At 45.3% G+C, this 17359-nt stretch overlaps 1 protein-coding gene across 3 annotated transcripts in view; it reads right to left on the bottom strand.

Moving 5' to 3' along the window:
- sws (patatin like phospholipase domain containing sws) overlaps positions 1-17359 on the bottom strand; it is a 76327-nt gene that overhangs the window by 9745 nt on the left and 49223 nt on the right. For 2 of the 3 annotated variants that reach the window (XM_045770269.2, XM_045770271.2), the window contains exons 18-19: positions 9906-10069; positions 5213-5365 (exon numbers count right to left, since the gene is read on the bottom strand). In XM_045770269.2, coding sequence (XP_045626225.1) covers positions 5213-5365; positions 9906-10069 — 317 coding nt within the window. Of the gene's footprint in view, positions 1-5212; positions 5366-9905; positions 10070-14602; positions 14720-17359 lie in introns of all 3 variants that reach the window. The other variant, XM_045770270.2, reaches the window with a different exon arrangement.

Raw genomic sequence — 17359 nt, 5'->3', positions numbered from 1 at the left:
CAACTGAGCCAGAACCCGAAGCAACAGCTGGACCGGGAGAAGAGGTACAGGTACCCCCCACCTCGACCAGGCCTGCCGAAAGCCTCCACCGTGAAGTCCTCGCAGGTGGGAAGGGCGCCACAAAACGGGCGACGCCTAGACCACGCCGACCCGAAGACGTCCATGGCCAGGAGTCCATAAGCCCAACAGAGCCAACAAAACGAATCGGCGACGACTGGCCAACCCACGAAGAGGAATGAACCGAGACAGCTGTCCACCAGGACGCAGGACACACCCCGGACACGAGCCACACGGTTAACCAAACCCCCTGTGGTTCCGGCAAGAACCACCAGAGAACAGTCCAAACAGAGCTGAACGGTAGAGTACCTAGTGACCTAAACCCTCCGAAGCGCAAACCAGACAGCCATGAACACCTGAACCGGGCTGTGAGCCCGACGGACAGACAGACTCCATCAACCTCGGCCGACCTGGTGAGCACAGGTCACAAAGCCCCAGCCGAGAGACGACCCGTCCGTGAACACATCGAGCGAAGGCTCGGGGAGCCGCCAAGGCACGGAACCCCGAAAACCCCAAAGAGGAAGCTGGTGACGCAGCACCAACACCAGATCCCCAGAGGAACCCAAGGAATGCAAGAGGCGGAAGTGGAGTCTCCGTAGGAACCAACCGACGCCGGAGCCAAACCCGACTCTGCGGGCAGACAAGCACGCCGAAGTGCAAACTCCCGCACAACCGCCCAAGCAACCGCTGAGCAACCCGGGACCCCCTCCTGAACAGCCAAAGGCGGGACCACAGCCACAGTAACACTTCTGGAGGGAAGACAATGAGGGGCCCAAGAGCCTGAAACAAGGCCCAGGTCCGAACCCGGGACGGAACAGAAGGTAAAACCTCCAGATCACCAGGAAACCAAACCCAGCGATCTGGAAAGAACCATCCCCTGGCGAGCAGACAAGCGGACTGACTGGGAGCCCACTCCAGCCAGTCGTCGAGGTAGGCCAGACACCGAATCTCAGACGCAGACAGGGCACTAAGATCCGGTAAAGATGCAAAGAGTATACAAAGTGCCCTTCACAAAATAGGGAATGCAATAAAAACAGCAAACCTGAAGCCCCACCACCAAAGCATTGTATGACAATCATAGGAAGACATATTATGACATATGACAATCATTATATGACAATATGACAATTATAATCAAAGCATTATATGACAGAGTGCTGGGAAGACGGGACACCACGAGAGTAGCTCTCATCCTGTAACTACACTTAGGTAAGTACACATAGGTAATTACCAACCGTGCTAGCCCCAGAAAAACTGGAGAGGAATGTGCCAAGAAGTGACCTGGAGGTCCAGGTCCACCAACCATGCACCCGGCCCTAACAGAATCCGAACAGGAGACAACAGTCCTCCGAGCAGGGCAGAGGATCCAGGGCGCAGACGGAAGTAGTCCAGAAGAACTGCAGACTGGAAAAGCTCATGACTGCAAAGAGCAGACGGGAAGCCCAGAAGGATGGGGCGGAACGACCACGCCCCACGCACCCACGAAGAGGAAATGACGAAGCGCAGGGAAGAAGCCCACCCCGCCAGCTCTGAACTCCCCCCAAGGGGAGAAGCCGTCCTCCGACGCCAGCAGAGACCGGAAGACAACCCAAAGCGCCCACCAACAGCGGGACCAAGCGAGAGGCAACAGAGCAAGCTGCTCCCCCAGCGCCCAGTCAACAGAGAAGGGAACAGAACCCCTTCAGAAAGAAAAGTACACTACCGAAGTCATGAGGAGAGACTACGGGAATGAAACCACACTTCGCTGGAAGAGGAAGTGAGGGGAGACCTGATCACCACATACAAGATACCCAAGGGAATCGACAGGGTTGAGAAGGACAGGATATGTAACACAAGGGGCACACGCACTAGGGGACACAGGTGGAAACTGAGTACCCAAAAGAGCCACAGATAGAATTAGTTTTTTTTTTTTTTTTTTTTTTTTTTTTTTTTTTTTTTTTTTGAGTGTCAGAATGGGAACGGGAAAGCACTAAGAAGTAATGTGGCGACTCCTCACACAAGTAACGAGGCTGACCCCCATACAATGTCACATGTAGACATGACAGCCCAAGAGGCACAGGAACCGATACACCTGTTGACGGACGGTTGAGAGGCAGGACCAAGGAGCCAGAGCTCAACCCCCACAAGCACAACTAGGTGAGGACATATATTGTAAAAGCACAAGCCGCCGACTAGTGGCAAAGAGCACTACGCCGGCCAGGCAAAGAAGGCACAAAACTGCATCAAAAGGCCCACCTCGACAGCAAAACCACAAAGTCCCAGCACAACCACAACATGTGCCAAGACCCAAAAAGCTCAGTCTGCAAGCCAGGAAGACCCCGGAACCCCAAAAGGCAGAACCGGGTCACACGAGGAAACAAAGTCCCCTGAACCCACAAAAGGGGGACCAAGAGGAAGAAACCTCCAGAACGAAACCAAGGAACCCAAAGGAACCCAGAATCGAACCAGGGGGAGCCCAAACCACCACATTTGCCGGCGGAGAACACCACTAAAAGGCAAAGCACAGACCCCAGCAGAACGCCCTGGGAAAACGGTCCCAACAGACCGAAAACCGAGGGGCAAGGTGTGGGAGCAAGCATACCAGCCAGGGGCACTGAGCCTAAACCCAGAGGCTCAGACCCAAAATCAACACCCAAACGTTCCCAGAGGAACAGGCAACGGCAAGAAAACACCAGAAAAACAAAGAAACGACAACAGGAGAACAAAAACCCTGCAAATTTTTTGAAAACTCACCAGAGACGCTCGCTCGCACACCCAGACGCATGTAAACAAACGGCAACGCCGCCCTGGTGGCCACGCCGGGAAACCGGCAGACGAAAATGGCCGCCAGCAGGGGCTGTGACTGACGCTTAATACACAAAAACACGCCAGCAAATGTGGGAAGCTAGCAGACTGGAAGGGCGAAAAACGACGCCCAACAGCAGAAAAACCCCTGAAGGGGCAAAACCGCCCCAGAACTGCTAGTAGGCATCCCCCACAGCCCCGGGAACCAACAACAGAGGCCCCGGGGCAGAGCCGTCCTCCAAGCCCTCCGCCCTGAAAGAAAAGCAAGAGCCCATGGGGAAGGCAACAAGAAAGGGCCGCTGGTAAGACCCAGAAGCCTTGGCAGGAGGCACAGGCTCAAACCTCCGTCCCCAACCCGAACGGGGCATCCCCCGAAAACCGCCCGAGTCTCTGCCGCAACTGAACCCGCCCCGACCCAGAAACACGCAGACGGTCCGGAGCCGGGAACATGGAGAGAAAGGGGCGAGCAGCACCTAACCAAACGGGGCGGCCACGGGGCATTCGAGTGGGAAACCAACCTAGCATGTTGCAGCAACCTAACCTAGCTTGCAACACGGATGCCGCCTGTACTCTGAACAGTAATAACATCAGGAGAGTACTGGAGAACAAGCAGAGAATCACTCGCAAGACTCCGGGTCAAGGTGTCAGTGACCCAACAGGCAGCATGACGGAGGTAAAAATGGCGACTGTCACCCGGAGACAAGGGAACAGCAACCAACGATCCCGTACAAGACGGGTTGGAACCCGGAAGACACATTCAATGGTCCCCCGAGCCCAGACAGGGGTTTCCAGGGCCCGTAGGGTAACAACTACGGGAAGCCCGGGCAAGGTGTTGCTAACCGGTTAAGAAACCCAAACATAACAAGAGGGTAGATTATAGCACTGAAAACCCCCGAGACGTGTACAAGCACGGGGGCCTAGCAGAGGGCCGCCAAACACTACCAGTGGAACTATAACCACCTTAGGCAGACCCCCACCAGGCAAGAAAAAGAAAAACAAAAGAAAAACCCCGCAAAAGTACACCGTCTCCAGAGGCAACAGAAACCGGCCGCCGCTTAGGTGGCAGGCTGCGCAACACCTTGACGCCCTAACCAGCACAATACCAATCCCTACCCAGGGCCAAACAAGGGCCCCAAGCCCCAGCTGGCCCCAAGGGCGAGGCAAATGCCGAGCAGCAAGAACCTCTACGGGAATGGTTCCCGAACGCCCCAGGGAAGATAACCCTGTAACGCAAGGGCAGTACTCACAGGGCGCTTAGGGAAGTCAGCCACTAAGCACATGCAGCCCCGGCACTGATGAAGTACTCCTGGCCACCGCACACCACAACACACGGCAGTGAACGCCACACAAGGCAAACACCGCCTAGGAAACTGAGGCCAGAGAAGCGTCAATCCCGGTTGACATTAGCGAACGAACTGGAGCTTGGCAGCCGGCGCGGTAGGTCCGGGGCTCCCCCCTCCCCCTCCCGGGGTGGGGAGGGCTGCGCGGACGATCGGCGCGGCAGTAAAGTGTGATGTTTGCTTGTTTGCTTGTTTCCTTGGGATTGTAGGGAGTTTTCTACCTCTCTGTTCGGTTTTTGTTGTAGTGTCTTACCATGTGGGGTTTGTTTTGTTACGCCTACCTTTCTGGGTGCCTAACCCCGGTCGATGGCAGATAAGGAAAACCCCCAACCATATGGGGTTTTCCAGGGCCATTGCTCCCTGAAACCTCTCTGAAGGGGCCAGGTTCTGGCGCTGGTCCCTGGTAGGTCTGAACTCCTTAGCTAATGTCCCGGTCTAACATAACACACATTAGCCCGATAAGCTCCAGGGAGCCGTAGGGGCTCCCCACAGAAAACCAGTGTTAAATGTAATGAAGTGCCATTTTCTGGGTGAGAAACGGAGGCTCCTCGGAGCTATCCAGGCTGATATGCTAATGTCAGACTTTGGCACCAGTCATGTGTATGGAGTTCTGTGGGCCTACCGGGGGCTTGTATAGGCCATTGCTCCCCTTGCCTCTCCTGAGGAGGCCAGGTTCTGACTCATGGTCCCCCGGTAGGCCCACAGAACTCCATACACATGACTGATGCCAAAGTCTAACATTAGCATATCAGCCTGGATATCTCCGGGGAGCCGACGGGGCTTCCCCCATTAAAGGTGGAGACACATTTCAGAACAAAAGTATTTTTCCAATAGCTAATATATTGAAAACATTACTATGTTCATCTTGGTACAAAAAAGACAAACATGAACCATCTCAACAAAACATACAGTAAACTTGCCTTAAAGAGTATTGAGTGGAATAATTAAAAAAAAGTGACATTTAAGGTAATGGAGACAACATAAATAATACAAACAAAGAACATATGGTTCAACCCAAAATTGTGCCTTACCTTAATTTCATCAAAGGAACCAAACTGTAGAGTTTGGTATTTATCAATAGGTGGGCGAATGTATTCACAGTAATCACTAACTTTCAGTTCCTCTAGTTGTCTTGTACATGATACATACGATAACCGAGACTGGATGTCATACAAGTTTGGCACCTGGGAGGAGGAAAAAAAAAAAAGATAAAAATATTGTGCCATCAAGAAAATCGAAGTAAAAATTTTGCATTGCATGTAAAGAAGCTCCTACTTCTAGTGGACCATCAAAAGTTTGGAATACAAAAAAAAAAAACAGCATTGAATGTAATAAAACGCCATTTTCTGGGTGAGGCCCAGAGCCTCCCCGGAGCTTATCCAGGCTGATATGGAATTACTGGACCTTGGCATCAGTGTGAATGGAATTTTTAGGCCTACTGGGGGACCACGAAGAGCAATGACCTACAAAATTGTACATGTGATTTGGAGCATTATGTCTACCATCGACTGGGTCAGGCACCCAGAAAGGTAAGCATCCCAAAACAAACCCCTATTCCAGTTGAAACTACTACTAAAAGTCAAACGAGTGGACAGAACTCTCCTAAGAAAACCAAGCAAACAAGCATGATGTCATCACATTGCTGCGCTGCTGTCTATGCAGCTCCACCATCCCTGGTAGGGGGAAGGGGGGCCCCAGACCCCTCGCCCTGGCTACCCACACCTTCAGTTCGAAGGCTGGATATCAAAACGCGTGAAAAAAACGCCGACTAGAGGGAGGTTATCTTGAGGTTATCTTGAGATGATTTCGGGGCTTTTTAGTGTCCCCGCGGCCCAGTCCTCGACCAGGCCTCCACCACCAGGGAGCAGCCCGTGATGGCTGACTAACACCCAGGTACCTATTTTACTGCTAGGTAACAGTGGCATAGGGTGAAAGAAACTCTGCCCATTGTTTCTCGCCGGCCCCTGGGATCGAACCCAGGACCACAGGATCACAAGTCCAGCGTGCTGTCCGCTCGGCCGACCGGCTCCCTCTCGGAGGGAGGGATGCCTTTGGGTCTCACCCAGAAAATGGCGTTTCATTACACTCAACGCTGGTTTTCTGGGGGGAGCCTCTTCTGCTCCCCAGAGCTACTTACCAAAAGACAAAAACAATAGGAACTTATCCGGTAGGCGGTCAGCACTCGCCCCTCAACGCGAAGTCGACACAACTGGGTGCAACCGCCGACCCAAAGTGACACAGGCCCGACTAGGCCCCAGAACATTGGCCAGGTAGCACAAAGCCAGGACCCTGTTCGACTGCCAAAAACCTCATGCCCGAATGTCAACCCAAGACATGTTACCAAAGACGGTAGCAAGAGCAACAAACTTACGAATGTCGTGGGCATGGGGATAGACCACAGGCTGGCTAGACCGAATAACCCTGCAGACAACCTGGAAGATTCCGAACCCTGGAGCAGAGGAAAAAGAGAAATCGAATCAACCCAGAGCGCGTCCCCGGACACAGAAGCCATGCCCGCAAATAACGGCAGAGCCGCAACCGAACACAACACATGATGAACCCCCGGCTTGACCAACCAAGCATCTACAACCCAAGGACCCCTCCGGAAAGTAGCCATCTCATTCTTCGCCATAAAAGAAGGAAACGGCTGCAAACTAACAAAATGAAACGGAAGGACCGCCAGGAAACTTCATCCTGCCATGGAGACGAAGCACACAGGTGGGACACCATTAACGAAGCCACCTGATCACCATACAGATGGTGATTGACCTGAGTAAAAAATACCAGAAGTGAAGATTGAGCCATTGAATGTAAATTCACAATGAGACAAATAAAAAGCAAAATCAGAAATATTCAGGTACAGGCAGAAGTGGAGAGGCGAGGTATAATGTATGAGGGAAGTCAAACCATGCAACACTACATTTATGTGAGTCAAAACACCCATTTCACTTATGGTAAAAGGAGAAATGCTTGGAGTGACTGTGTACATCCGGCTCAGGCTTGGGTATAAATATTACTGGGAATAGGGGATAGGTGTTCATGATAATGACACGAAATGTAAACTATGTGGTATGTTAAGGTCTCACACCCTTGCCTATTATGTTCTTGATTGTCCGTTGATTAATGTATATAGAAACACTGAGATAAGGACTGTTCCTGAACAAATGGCCTGGATGTGTCACAACGGAAAGGTTGATATTCTTGAGAGATACAAGAATTTTGCATCAAGACTAATTTTTTGTTGAATTATCTGCATGTCTCTTGTAATTGTCTATACAGTATACCTAGGTCAAAAAAGTATTTGTGTGTATGTCTGATACCATACTACTTGTGAAGGAGGAAATGTATATGTTTATCTCTCAGAATGTTTGGTAATATGTTCATTGTTTGTGATGTGTGTTTATGTATGTATTAACACGATGTACTGAACGGGGTGAGAATAGCTTGAGCTACCTCATCCCTTTGTGTGTATTTTACATCAATAAACTCATTCCAATTTCAATTTCAATGGGGTGAACCGCGAAAGGGCCGAAGCCCTTTACGAGAACTCGACTTAGGCAAAGAGCGATCATTGTGCCGACCAGATGGCCTACCATGATGAGAGGAACCCTGAGCCCAGGCGCGACGCTTCTGGAGGAACCCCCCCCACCCCCTCCGGGGACCCCCGAAGAACCAACAAGTCCGACATTGGACGACAACTAAAAGAGGCTGCTTGCAGAAACTGCCAACTGCAGACTCCGCAAACAGCAAGGGACAAAATGGCGACAAAAACTTAAGAAGCAGGGCCCTGGCAGATTCCAACAAGGAAGCGAGCACTACTTGCCGATATGAGAGACAAAGCTAAAAACTGACACCGTGTCCCGCATGATCGGCGCAAACAGCTTCAGCAGTGCAGACGATGCACGTACCGCCGAGACCAAGGCACCAGACCCAGGAACGGTCCCAAGTGCCTCCACATCTTCCTGAAGTCAATCCAAAGACAGCCCAGGAGGGAAAAGAATCGCAAGACCGAAGTCAGTAGGCCACGTGCGCGCAAGTCCTCTGCCACCAGTGTAGCTGAAAGGAAGAGAACCTGCACGTGAAGCTGAACCAAGCCAATATCCAGCTGAAGGGCAGGGGCAAACAAACATGCATTGAGGCGCTCGAATTTGCCCCTCAGGTAAACCTGGACCACCGTCAATGCCTCGCGTCACTCAAACATATGGGTACAACAGAAAGTACTCCAAACTTCCAACGACAACACAGGGCAGTCTGCTAGCCAGGACGACTCCAGAACCTCATAACGAACCCAGTATGGAAAAGAAGACCCAAACCTGAAAGAAGATAGATCCAGAGCAGAGGCATAATCCGGGTCGCGCAAGAGGTAAGCCGCAATGGCCGCCAGCACCTCAGTAAGCGAGACGTGAGAAGCCGAAAACCTCTGGAAGGACGGAACTGACGGACCCGAAGGAACACGGATCCAAACCCGGGGAGGAACTGACGCCAAATTGAACTCATACACAGAGGGGAGGGAAGAAAACCCCACTCCTTGTAACAGTAAGCCCCACTTGGAGGGTAGGAAAACCCAGGTGGGGTCCTGGGTTTTCCCCGTTAAAAAAAAAAAAAAAAAACATAAGAGGGACAACGTATCCAGGCGGAACAAAGCCAGCCGCTATAATAGGTGATAACTAGCTGTGCAGTATCCCGCACCCCTACCAGTGCAAACTACCCTTTACCTAAAGTAATCAAGGGAGGAGGAAACCCCCCAGCACATTCAGGGCGGCCAATCACCGAGCAGCAAAAGACCAACAGAGGTAGACCCCAAGGTGATTTGAGGAAGATAACCCCAAACCCCAAGGGCAGTACTTACAGACCACTTTGGGAAGGGAACCCTAAGCGCATGCAGCCCAAGTACCAGTGAAGATTACTCCCAGTTCATGCACCACCCTGAAGACAGCACTAAACACAAGGATGTACACTGAGACAAGAAACAGGAGTTGGAGTCACATGACCAAGCCTCAATCACATCAGCCAAGAACTGAAGGTGTGGGTAGCCAGCATAAGGGGTCTGGGGCTCCCCCTTCCCCCTCCCGGGGCAAGGGAAGCTGCGCAGATGGCAGCGCGGCAAAGTGGTGACGCCATGCTTGTTTACTTGTTTTTCTTTGGGGAGTTCTGTCCCCTCATTTGACTTTTAGTAGTAGTTTCAATCAGAATAGGGGTTTGTTTTGGGATGCTTACCTGGGTGCCTGACCCAGTCAATGGCAGATTTAGAATGCTCCAAATCACATGTGCAATTCTATAAGCCATTGCTCCTCGTGCTTCTCTGAGGGGACAGGTTCTGGGTCGTGGTACCTGGTAGGCTTAAGAACTCCATTTACACTGACTGATGCCAAACACTAACAGTTCCATATCAGCCAGGATAAACACTGGGAAGCCGAAGGGGCTCCCCCCAGAAAAGTAAGAGGAAGACTTTTTGAAGACTTGAGATAAATTACACAAATAACTTCCATAGAAAAGACAGTAGAAAAAAAATACTGTGCCAAAACCATTGCAAGCTTTAAGAATATTTACAATAAAATGTATGAAGATGATAGGGCATTACAAGGACAGTTCTCTTCCCAAGCTACAAGTAATAATAAATATGTAACCACAAACAACAAAAATCATAATGCTTGACACACATTTTCATTAAAGGCCACTGGTACCTAATCACACTTTCCTGTTCTTAGTTAACAACCTTCCTACCTTTAGCTCCTTTCGGAAGAAATACTTGAAGGGAAAGACACGGCGGAAGAGGACGCTCCAGCCCGAGAGACAGTCGCCGTAGTTAGTAAAGTGTGTGTCGTACTGACAACCCACGTCGATTGCCAAGATGTTGCCAACACTCCACTTGTTGTGCATCACATCACCTACAGAGCAAGCAACAGGAAGAGGAAGGAGGGGAGAAGGTGGAAACAGAGTCAAAAGAAGTGGAACAAAGATGTGTATAGAGAAAATAGGGATGAGAATGAAGATTTGAAAGAGAGAAAGGGATAAGAAAATGAGGTGAAAAAGAAAGAGGGTTAGAGTTAAAGTTAAATTCTGGAAATTATAGTCGCTATGCATCCTTGAACATAGAGAATACATATAAATGTATGAACATGAGTATCATTAAAAAGAGGAAGGTGCAATCTTAATAATATTGAAATACCGAAGCAATCCTCTTTTAAGTTAAATTAACATACAAAGTCAAAGTCCCTGTGCAATACTGTATAAAGATAAGCTTAAGATTGTCAAAAGTGAATACTCTAACAAGATATAATAGTTGAATCTGTCACTAAGTAACTATCAAAAGAAGGCACCAAGCCAGGAAGAATCTGTCACTAAAGCTGTCTGAATAGCAAAAATAATACAGTATATTGAAATTTATAAATGGAAAATATACTGCTCATAAGGCGGCACTATGTGTTCCACTAACAGAAACTTGACAAGGAGCCAACACCCCTTCATACACTGATGATTGAACTTTTGCCAAGTGCTCACAAAATACTTACCTACCAGTTTCCTATGTAATCCATAAAGTAGCTAGAGATTTCCAAACATGCAAGTTTAGTATAGCCAACCACCATGAACACAATGTGTTCATTGCCATGCAGAGTGCAACACACAAATGACTTGCCACCTCCCAACACATGGCCCAACTTCACTTTGTACAGCAGCTGTTGTAGACGTATCCGTTATATTCATTATCGAACATTACGCTGCATGTTATACTTACCAATAAAGTTGCTCTCTGCTTGGACTAATTACACTACAGTATTTAAAATGTACTCAATAAGTAGTGGAATAATTCATTTTTTACCGTATTTTCTCCTAATGTCTTGACAGACTTTTTAAATACAGAAAAAATTGAACTTGAGACAAGAATGTGATTACTTAACAGATCTCTGACAAACAATATAAGTTTTAAGGCCAGCTTGTACTTGCTTCCTTAATATAGCCCCACAATATTACTTTCCCTACATTAAAATGGACACTTTTCTAAGTTTTTTTTTTTTTTGCAATACAGTACAGTATTGACCAATAATGACCATTACTAGGTAACAATTTTAGCATTTCACATCTAACAAAACCTTACATATACCCTAATTAATGGTTAACTAAATGAAAGAAAATATGAATACATTATGAACTAATTAATTTGCACAAGAATAAAAAAATATTTTCATTAATAATAATTTTGATTTTTCACATTTACAGTACAGTAAACTCATTATTCTGAGTATAAAAGTGATTTGATAAAAGTTGGACATGTTTTTACATTAGTCAAAACCTGATTTATTGGAACATTTTCTTAAACATAAACAAATCATAAGATTTCACCAAAATAGAATACAGTGGGGCCTTGATTTACGATGGTAATCCGTTCCCAGAGACGTATCGTAAGTCGAAATATCCTAAGTCGAAACGATTTTTCCCATAAGAAATAAAGGGAATTGAATTAATCCGTTCCACACCCTCAAAAATATTAACTTAAAAATACATTTTATACTGAATACAATTTTTTTCCCAAACTACAATACAATACATATGTTTATCTTACCTTTATGGAGGACTCTTGATGGCATATGGAAGATGGTGAGGAGGGGGGTAGGAGAGGTGGTGTTACTGTTTGGAAGGGGAGTCCCCTTCCATTATATCATCAGGCAGTGAGGACTTCTCTGGGGTATACACACTGGCACATTTTGCTGCATACCACTAGGACTGGCTTCTGGCTTACTGCTTGATTTTCTCACTAGAAATCGTTCCATTAAAGATTGTTTTCCCTTCTTTGCAACACTTGTCTGTAGTGAGGCATCACATTGTCATTAAAAAGATCAATGGAACGGCCTGTTGTAACAGGCCGTTCAGGCCGTAACCAGCTTTATCTGGGTGATTCTTTTCAGCAAAACTTTGCGGTTCTTGCTATACTACACACATTTTCTTAATTAATGAGGAAGGGACATCCTCTAATGCTGCCGCCGCCGCCGCCTCCTCTGAAGATTTGTTGTACTGCCTAGCTAGTTCAACAACACGAGTATTTTCACGTTTACGAATGATCTCTTGTTTTCCTCGATGGTCATTCTTACATGTGTTTTCATATGTTGAACCTTACCACTGACTTTCTTGGGACCCATGGTGCGATATATATAATAATCAGTTTTATGTTCAAAAAGCAAAAAAATCACCTCAAAAATGGAATTTCTTATAAGCGTGATCGTCACTATATGGGCGGCTCTAGTAAACTGAGGCAGGTCGGCCCGCGTGACCAGGAACCACGCGCTCGGTCAACCCGAACGTGTATCAACGAATATTGTTAGTCGACGACACTATCATAAGACACTATCTTAAAATGAGTCGCATTTTTCGATCAAATTTACATCGTAACTCGAAATTATCGTAAGTCAGGGCAATCGTAAGTAGAGGTGCCGCTGCATAGAAAAGCCCTAATTATTCAGATTAATTGGAATACACTGTACCTGTCTATTACAAGTACACACACATTCACCAGCTATTTTTGTTCTTCATTATTTTAGGGACAAATAAATAAAATATTTACTGTAATGAAATGCTCTTTTCAGATGGTCTCGGTAGCTTCCTGAGCTGTGTGTTCAAACAGCCACGCATTAGGAAGGTGTACCAAACCTCCAGGACCCACTATTGCCTACTGGTAGCCACAATCAACCCAAAGACTCCACCATAAGACATAAATGCAACAAAAGTACTAGCTGCTTGAAGACAATTAGGTACCCAGAGGTAAGAAGCCAAATGACCGAGTGTTACCCCAGGACATAACTGTGTTGTGTTACCGAGTGTTAATTTACTGTACGCCAACTGTGATGTGCCTGACCACCACCAGCTGGCAGCCCAGGTCACCAGAAGTTTCCCCCAGTTAACTATTCACAAGGAAAATGAGATATAGTTGGGTAAATGTTGTGTTCGGAACTAAATCTGGGCTCAGAGTATACGACACAAATGGCAATTCCATGGAAGGATCAGGGTAACTCAAAATCTTCGAAACCCCTTTGCTACCACAAGAGGACTGGGCGATGGAGCCTACATTCTCCCATAGCCCACTTACATCTAATAGTTAGAGATAAGGCATCAACACGGGAAGCCTCTGATATTTTTCTTTTTGCTACCAGAGGCCGCTAGTTTATTGTGCACTAGTTTATTGTACTGTACATACTATTTAGATATTGAGATACTGTATTACAGGATTACGTAACAGCTGCTGCTGATTAGTCGTGAGGGGGAATTGCTGTGACCAGGCGAGTGAGTGAGGGGAAAGGCTGGCAGGAATGCCACCTGATGGCACTTCACAATTAGGATGTTTACAGCACAGCAACGATTGTTTGCCTCATCACCTCTGGATATTTGATTTTCTTCAAGCAGTTGCTTGTTTTGTTGTGCTTATGCTTTCTGGAGAGGGATTTTCCTCATGCCCAAGATAACCTAGCCAAGGGCATCTTCCCAAGGGCTTCATCTGTGCCAGGACTGGGCCTGGGAAGCTACTGAGCACACTCTCCCAGAAAGTCGTTTAATTACAGCAAACCTTAAATTACGGAAAGTTGTTTAATTACAGCAAACCTTAAATTACGGAAAGTTGTTTAATTACAGCAAACCTTAAATTACGGAAAGTTGTTTAATTACAGCTAACCTTAAATTACGGAAAGTTGTTTAATTACAGCTAACCTTAAATTACGGAAAGTTGTTTAATTACAGCTAACCTTAAATTACGGAAAGTTGTTTAATTACAATGCAGTAAGCTGCACAGTATACATATACCTTCTGTACTATATTAAGTAACAAAATTATTCAGAAACATTGTTTTTTATTATACATGTTTAATGTTTGTACGTGTGTCAGCATAATTCTGGATTAGTGGGTGTCTTCCTTTTTGTATACACTAGATAACTGCAGGAATGATGTACTGTACAAGCAACCATAACTGGACCAGATTTTGTTTATTGCATCCAGTTGTCTGCTGTCATGTGTCAGCATTATCAAGACTCTAGAATATTTAGACCCTCGACTACAGCACTCAAAATTTTTTTAAAGACCCCAGGCATTATGACCAATTCCAAAAATATTCAGAAAACAGGTTTTTGAGTTTACTTTTGTAAATGATTGTTTAAAATATATAATTTATCAAAAATATATAATACAGCATAAAAAATTATTCATACTATATTGTGGATTTACTGAAAATAATAGATTTAAGTATTTTTCAGCTTTACAAATCAGAGCTGACCTTGTTAAAATTAGTTCATGTATATACCTGTACTGATACACTTAAGAAACACACATAACAAATCGGTATATTACATACACATTTTTTCTGTCACCGTGACAGTGCCACATGCCTCTAGCTCTGCCAATTAACAAGAATTCTAATGCAAGACAAATGACTTATACCTTACCTGGAACATTGTTGATGTAGCAACCATCAACCAGTAAATGACCATCAACAGGGTCTGGCATAGGAGGCACCAGCATAGCTATGGACATGGATGCTCGCACATAGCGCCAGGCAACTCCTAATATAAACGGACCATGGCAATAGTTTAGTCAAGATACTACAGTTGGTCTTTATAATTCAATGCCAGTCAATACTTATACTCTTCACAGGCTCATAAACAGGATATAAATACTGTTCTGTAAACCATGAAAAGTATAAAACAAAGGTGTACAGGATTATGTTTTAGTGTGTGTGTGTGTTCAGATAATGCTCCCCCATTTCAGTGTTTACAAATAATTGAACTATATTAACATGTATTATTTAAACAATAACCTACAATAAACTATACTATTGCTATGAAAATGAGTAAGTGAAGAAATTTTAGGTGAACAAGTTCAGTTTTAAGCATATTTACAACAACAAAAATCTGATAAAACAAACTATCAAAAGTACTGTAGAGTACTGTCCATTTATGCTAGCATCCATCTGTTGTTTTAACAGTACAGTGGATCCTTATATAATGCATGATCATACAACACAGTCTTGCCATAAAGGGGTTTTTATTTAAAAACCAATAACTTCAAATGAGTGCACTATTATCATGTAACACGCTCTCATAGCTTGCTCACCAGTCCACTCCAGCAAAGACAACCACGATTTGGTTCCCTCCTTACACCCACCAGCTCTCGTTATCCCTACCCACTGTACACACACGCACACATCTCGCCTTTCCACCCCAACCCATGCAGCAGTTCCCTCTACCACCCACCCACACAGCACTACACCTAGGTACACCTAGATGGCTACACCATCACACAATTTCAAACCAGGTAAAGTACAAATGTAATGTACAACTTTGCCATGACTAGAAACAACCCTATTTTTCCAATGTGCTGTTCACTTTATATAGCGCATTTTCCAATGTCATGTTATGTCATTATCCAGGAATGTAACTCGTATTCTCTCCACCTGGGCCCTAGGAGACTTGAACCATGGACTCCATGTGTACGAGGCCGAAGCTTTAGCGATAGAGCTATTGAGTAGTCTTAATAAGGAAAGTTTCCAGAAGCAGCATCCTGCTGCCAAACTTAAATTTTTCACACATGACATGGATCACGTCAACATATGGAAATATATATTTCCAATATACAGTATGACCTGGGCGTGGATCACAAATTCATCTGAGCTTCAGTAGTAGTCAGGGGAAAGTCGAAAATTCCAATTTGGCAGCAGGATGCCGCTTCTGGAAACTTTCTTTATTAAGACTACTCAATAGCTCTGTCGATAGAGCTTCGGCCTCACACACGTGGAGTCCGCGGTCTCCTAGAGCCCAGGTGAACGGAGTGTTTATTTCCACGAAAGTCTGGATGACAATTTTTATGAAACTGGTATGTTTTATAAGGGCCAACTTTACTGATTTTCTAAATAGTAATACATACACAAAATTCTTTGGGCATTTTATTAACAAGACAACACTCAATGTACCTGCTGGAAAATCACACAAGCTGGTGTGAATGTGATCTTCATAATGGGCTGCAATGCGATGGTACAAATTATGACCCCGATTTAATTTACACATAGTTTCTTTACACAATTTAATTTAATTCATAGTTTCTGTAGTATGAATATGGTGTCCCATAAGTCAAATATGGATTGTGGTGTCAAATGGTGCTTTCTTAACTCCAGGTATTACTATCAGGTATTACTTCTGCTTGGCATAATGTATGTATGAGCTCATTATAGTTCAGTCGGTAGTGTGTGTGTCTGGTAGGTCCAGGGGTGTGTGGGTTCTATCCATACAGTTTCAAATGTAGATATGATGGAGCCCAGTAGGCTCAGGAATCTGTGCACCAGTTGATTGACAGTTGAGAGGTGTGACCAAAGAGCCAAAGCTCAACCCCCGCAAGCACAATTAGGCAAGTACAATTAGGCGAGTACTGTACGACCTTAACGGTTTACCATAAATAAATACATGTTATTGTGATTTTTTTTAAAGTTAGGAAATGGACTAGTGACAATTTACATTATGAATAAAAATTAACATAAAACTGTATAGTTCTAAAACATATTTTATAAATTTGAATCTAATGTTCTTTAACTGTTGTTGCAACACACTGGTACAGTCACTGGAAATTATCAGTTCAGATAATCGGGGATGCACTGTATTCATAAAGCACATGAAAAATATGGATACCATCCAATGTTGGAGTTGGAAACATGACCTTGTAGATAGATCAGACAATGAGGCCCTTTCACTGGAGTGATTTAAATATTTGGTCACATTGAAAACCATAGTCAAAGAGTGTATATAAATGTGGGTTATGTAAGGGTCCCCAGAACTTAACCTCTGCACTGCACACCAGTTTTTGGCAAAAATTTCATATGTTAATGTAAAAATATTTCCAAACTCAATCATTTTCATTTCAAATCACAAAAGGTGATGAAAACATTAAAAAACCTAAAAATATGGACTAATTAAAAAAAATTCACACAACACTCGGAGCACCTTAAGGTGCTTTGGGCACTGCAGTGGCTATATAGAGACAAGTTCTCCTGGCAAAGAGCAACAAAACAGTGAACTGTATCTTTGTATAGTGCCAGGGTGAAAGCAGCTTACCAGGACATAGTTAATACATGATTATTCAAACTCAATTACATGCATGTTCAGTGCTTAAAAGTGACTCAACACTTTTTATATTTTCATCATAATTTAGTAAAA

The sequence above is a fragment of the Procambarus clarkii genome, chromosome 70 (assembly GCF_040958095.1).
Source record: "Procambarus clarkii isolate CNS0578487 chromosome 70, FALCON_Pclarkii_2.0, whole genome shotgun sequence".
NCBI classification, from domain to species: Eukaryota; Metazoa; Arthropoda; class Malacostraca; order Decapoda; family Cambaridae; genus Procambarus; species Procambarus clarkii.
This window is presented reverse-complemented; position numbering and strand designations above follow the sequence as displayed.